General features: G+C 27.2%; 1 protein-coding gene across 1 annotated transcript; it reads left to right on the top strand.

Moving 5' to 3' along the window:
* Positions 1-1,008: 1,008 nt before the first annotated feature.
* LOC145039813 (replication protein A 70 kDa DNA-binding subunit A-like) lies at positions 1,009-3,438 on the top strand. The gene is made up of 11 exons (XM_078987820.1): positions 1,009-1,047; positions 1,257-1,527; positions 1,615-1,708; positions 1,804-1,877; positions 2,010-2,094; positions 2,168-2,303; positions 2,472-2,611; positions 2,704-2,824; positions 3,024-3,095; positions 3,205-3,258; positions 3,346-3,438. The coding sequence occupies exons 1-11, from the start codon at positions 1,009-1,011 to the stop codon at positions 3,436-3,438; spliced, it is 1,179 nt and encodes a 392-aa protein (XP_078843946.1).
* The last annotated feature ends 558 nt before the right edge of the window (positions 3,439-3,996 follow it).

The raw sequence follows: 3,996 nt of genomic DNA on the forward strand, positions 1-3,996 counted from the left end.
ATTTTCTAATTACAGCTATAAAAGCCTTTCCACAGAATACCTTAAAATTTATTCCACAACCTTTCATTCACAGAATACCAAAATCATCAGGTTAGTGTATCATCATCTTAATATTCATGCTAATATTCATGCTTTATCTGTTTGATTTTGTTTATGTTATTCTCCCAAAGAGACTTACATGTATGAATAGAACCCACGACTTTTTATACTTTGTCGATATTCTATATCGAAAACAAAAGAAAAAATGATGAACAAATTTAAGCATCATCGGTTAACAGTTTTCATTATGTTTTTTTTTATTATTTCTTTCTTATTCTCCTTCTTTTACAATCCGATTATTACAATATTTCTGGGACCATTTTGTGCTATATGTTTTAGTCAAAAGTTTACTTTTTCCGGTTAATAACCATTACAACATATTTATGCATTTTTCATTTAATTTACTCAAAGGGCAATTTGGTCCATTCATATATATAAAATGTCATAATTGTCATTTTATGTTGTAAAGAAATAATGGTAGTTTTTTATTTACATTTTAGTATATATGGTATGAAACTCAACTATACTTTGCAATGTAAATCACGATCTGTTTTTTTATTTTATTTCCTTCCTCTTCCCTTCTTCTACAATCCGATTCTTACAATATTTCTGCTACAAGGACCTTTTTATGCTATATTTTTCGGCCAAAATTTTACTTATTCCAGTTAATAACCATTACAACAATGAACTTGGCATGTAATAGCATTATACAAGTTTTTTTTTTTTTTTCATTTATAGCATCATAAGTTTCAATTATGTGAATTTTATAACAGATATTTTTGTTTTTTCATTTTTTTACTCATATGAAAAAAGAGCAACGTAAAATATTTATTGTCTTATTAGCATATTGTATCATAATACTTTTCTATTCTTACATTTTTATAACAAAAAACTTTAGGATTTAGTATATATGGTATGAAACTCAACTATTTTATGAATTTTTCTTTCTTCTACTATTTTTGTAGATAAATGGTAGCACCAAATCTTACATTGATAGTTGATGTGGATGTAACTAGGGATGACTTGACTTTCAAGTTTTGTATCATAAACCTTTGGCATCAAATGTATTTCTACAAAAAAAAATGAAATATGGTCAATTGAATTGATCTTAATGGATGAACATGTATCTTACAAAAATTATTTTTTATATCTGTTACACATATTTTGTTATTTTTAATTACTTTATAAGTTTTTGTTATTGTATTAAATATATTTAGGAGGACAAAATCCAAGCAACGGTTTCCAAAAGAAACATATATCGATTCAAAAATGTAGTCAAGGATGGGATGGCATTTTACATCAAAGGTCCAAACTTTGCAACACTAGAGACGGGTAGTTCTAAGTTAACTCCTCAGGATCAGAAACTCACATTCGTCCAAGAAACCGTTGTTACAGAGTGTAACGATTTTTCTGGATCTGAGTTTGGGTTTTCATTTGTTGATTATCAAAATGTGTTATCATTCGCTCATCCTCAAGATACATCTGTTGGTTAGTACATATCATCATATGTTTAAATATAATATTATGTTTTCCAATTCCCAACATAACTTTCATTTTTCTTTTTTTGTTTTATAGATGTTATAAGTTTGGTTGTCGCAGTTGCTGAGATGCAACGAGATCATCCATATAAATCAAAACACAAGCTGAACATCAACATCCAAGATGCAAAGTTGGTTTTCTTATATTTTTACATCTTTAAATTTTTAAATTTTAAAATATATTATGTTAATATATCAATTTTTTGATAAATAATTTACTTTTCAGAGGCTTGCAACTTCATGTCAATTTGTGGGGTGATTATGCATACAAGATGCAAGAGTATATACATAACAATCCACGTAACTGTCGTATCATTCTTATTCTTTAATTTGATCAGATTAATGTTTTTAGAGGTATATTGATTATGTTGTTAATGTTATTAATATTTTTGTTATTATCATTACAATAATCTTTTTATATTTTCTTTATAGATCGTCCAAGTGTAAACACATACTTTACCTCTTTCAAGTTGTTCATTAAGTCTGACATAGATGAAATTATTTATTTCAACAAAAGGTAATTTATGTTTTATTGTGTTTATTGTACAATTATACGTTACATGACTAATTTTTTTTTGTATACATAACAGTTTGGATGGAGATGATGGTCCAGATTCATCTACATATACATCTTCAGCTATTCCATCCAATCAACTTTCTGAATATGATGATTTCACGGTAAAAAATAAGTTGAATGCTATCACTGAGGTTTGGGAACCCGGTGAGGTATTTGATGTCTTATTGTTTGTTTCAATTAATTTATTGCTTTAAATATTTTGATTTTGTGTTTGTGATTTTTTATGTTTGTGTTATGTATGTTAATTTAAAGTACATACCTTTTATTTGTATAAATTTAATTTCGTTATCTTGGGCACTATAAAATGAATTTTACAGAATAAAAAATGGTATTATCAAGCATGTACCAACTGTTTTGGGAAAGGAGTTCCATCAGATGAAAGTGATGCTCATCGAACCAATTCTTATGTATCTCGTAATGAAAATTGCACAAAAACTACCACAATGGTTGTTCCAAGGTTGTTACATTACAATTGAATCATAATTAACTATCTAATAATCCATGTTTATCACAAAATTAAAATTGTTTTCGATTTTAATTTTTTTATAGCTTTATGATTCCTATACGTGTGCAAGATATTAATGGAACTCTAACATTAACCATGTTTAAGAGAGATGGAAAGCATTTGTTGAAGCAATCAGCAAAAGATTTGGTTAAAAAAATGATCGAGGTTTTGTCCTTATTTAATGATAATTAAAACAAAAAAATCTTATATACAATCACTTTAATCAAAATATTTTATTATTATTTTTAATTGGAGCGTGGAGACAATCTTGATATGTATCCAGGGGAAATAAATGCATTGAAATGTTTGAAATTGACCTTTAAAATTTCTGTTACAAAATTCAACGTGTCCAAAAAACAATCAGTATGGTATTGCTAGAATCAGTGATGATGCGGGTTTAATAGAAAAACATGAAAATAAGTTGAATGATTCACATGTTATTATATTACTTATTTTTGTTTGTTTTTTATTTATATATATTTTATACTTTTTAGTACATTATTTTATTGTTAATTTTTAGTACTATACAACCTTCTAACTCATAGTCATTAGATTTTGGTTCAGCCGATTTGCAATCTCAAGAGATCAGAAATTTAAAGGTTAAATACATTTTAAAATTTTCAGAGATTCTCTAATAAACTACTTCATTTTAGCAATAATTATATTATACGATTATATTTTTTTAGGATGCAATTTCTGGAACGGACGATAACATAACTCCTTCCACTCTCGATAAAAACGAGACAACAAGTCTGATGAAGGGTTTAATCTTAAAGTGAAGTCTGGAAGAAGTTTTTTGATTCAGAGTCGAATGATCACTTATCATCGTCAAAAACTCCAAAAATATCTCCAGATGGTCATGAAAACAATTGTTGAAGGTAAAATTAGAGAAAAATAACTTAGTTATCTTTTAGTGGGGAATTGAATAGGTGTTCCAATTTGCATTTACATGAACAATTACTTCTTTTAATTTTTCACCCCGGTTTTTTCACATTGTGATTTTTCATGGTTCAAACATTTTGTTTCCTATGATTGTTTTAAAATGGTTGTTTCATGCTACATTCATAAAATTATCCCTAAAATTAATGCTTATTGATAACATAACGCTTGGATTCGCATATGATGATAATTACTATAAAATAAATAAATATACCTATGTATGATTGTTTATAATTTGATTCTCTCTTTTATCCATGGTGTAAAGATTCTCCCATTTCTTATATTCATTACTAAAGTTTAGTGATGAGAGGAAGTAATGAGTAGGCATTGATTGGTCAATCAGAGAGTCAGCTATAGCTCTGCATTTATAAATATCAATAAGCATTTTTCTCCAACTA

Source organism: Lactuca saligna, chromosome 4, assembly GCF_052625555.1.
Source record: "Lactuca saligna cultivar CGN05327 chromosome 4, ASM5262555v1, whole genome shotgun sequence".
Classification (NCBI taxonomy): Eukaryota; Viridiplantae; Streptophyta; class Magnoliopsida; order Asterales; family Asteraceae; genus Lactuca; species Lactuca saligna.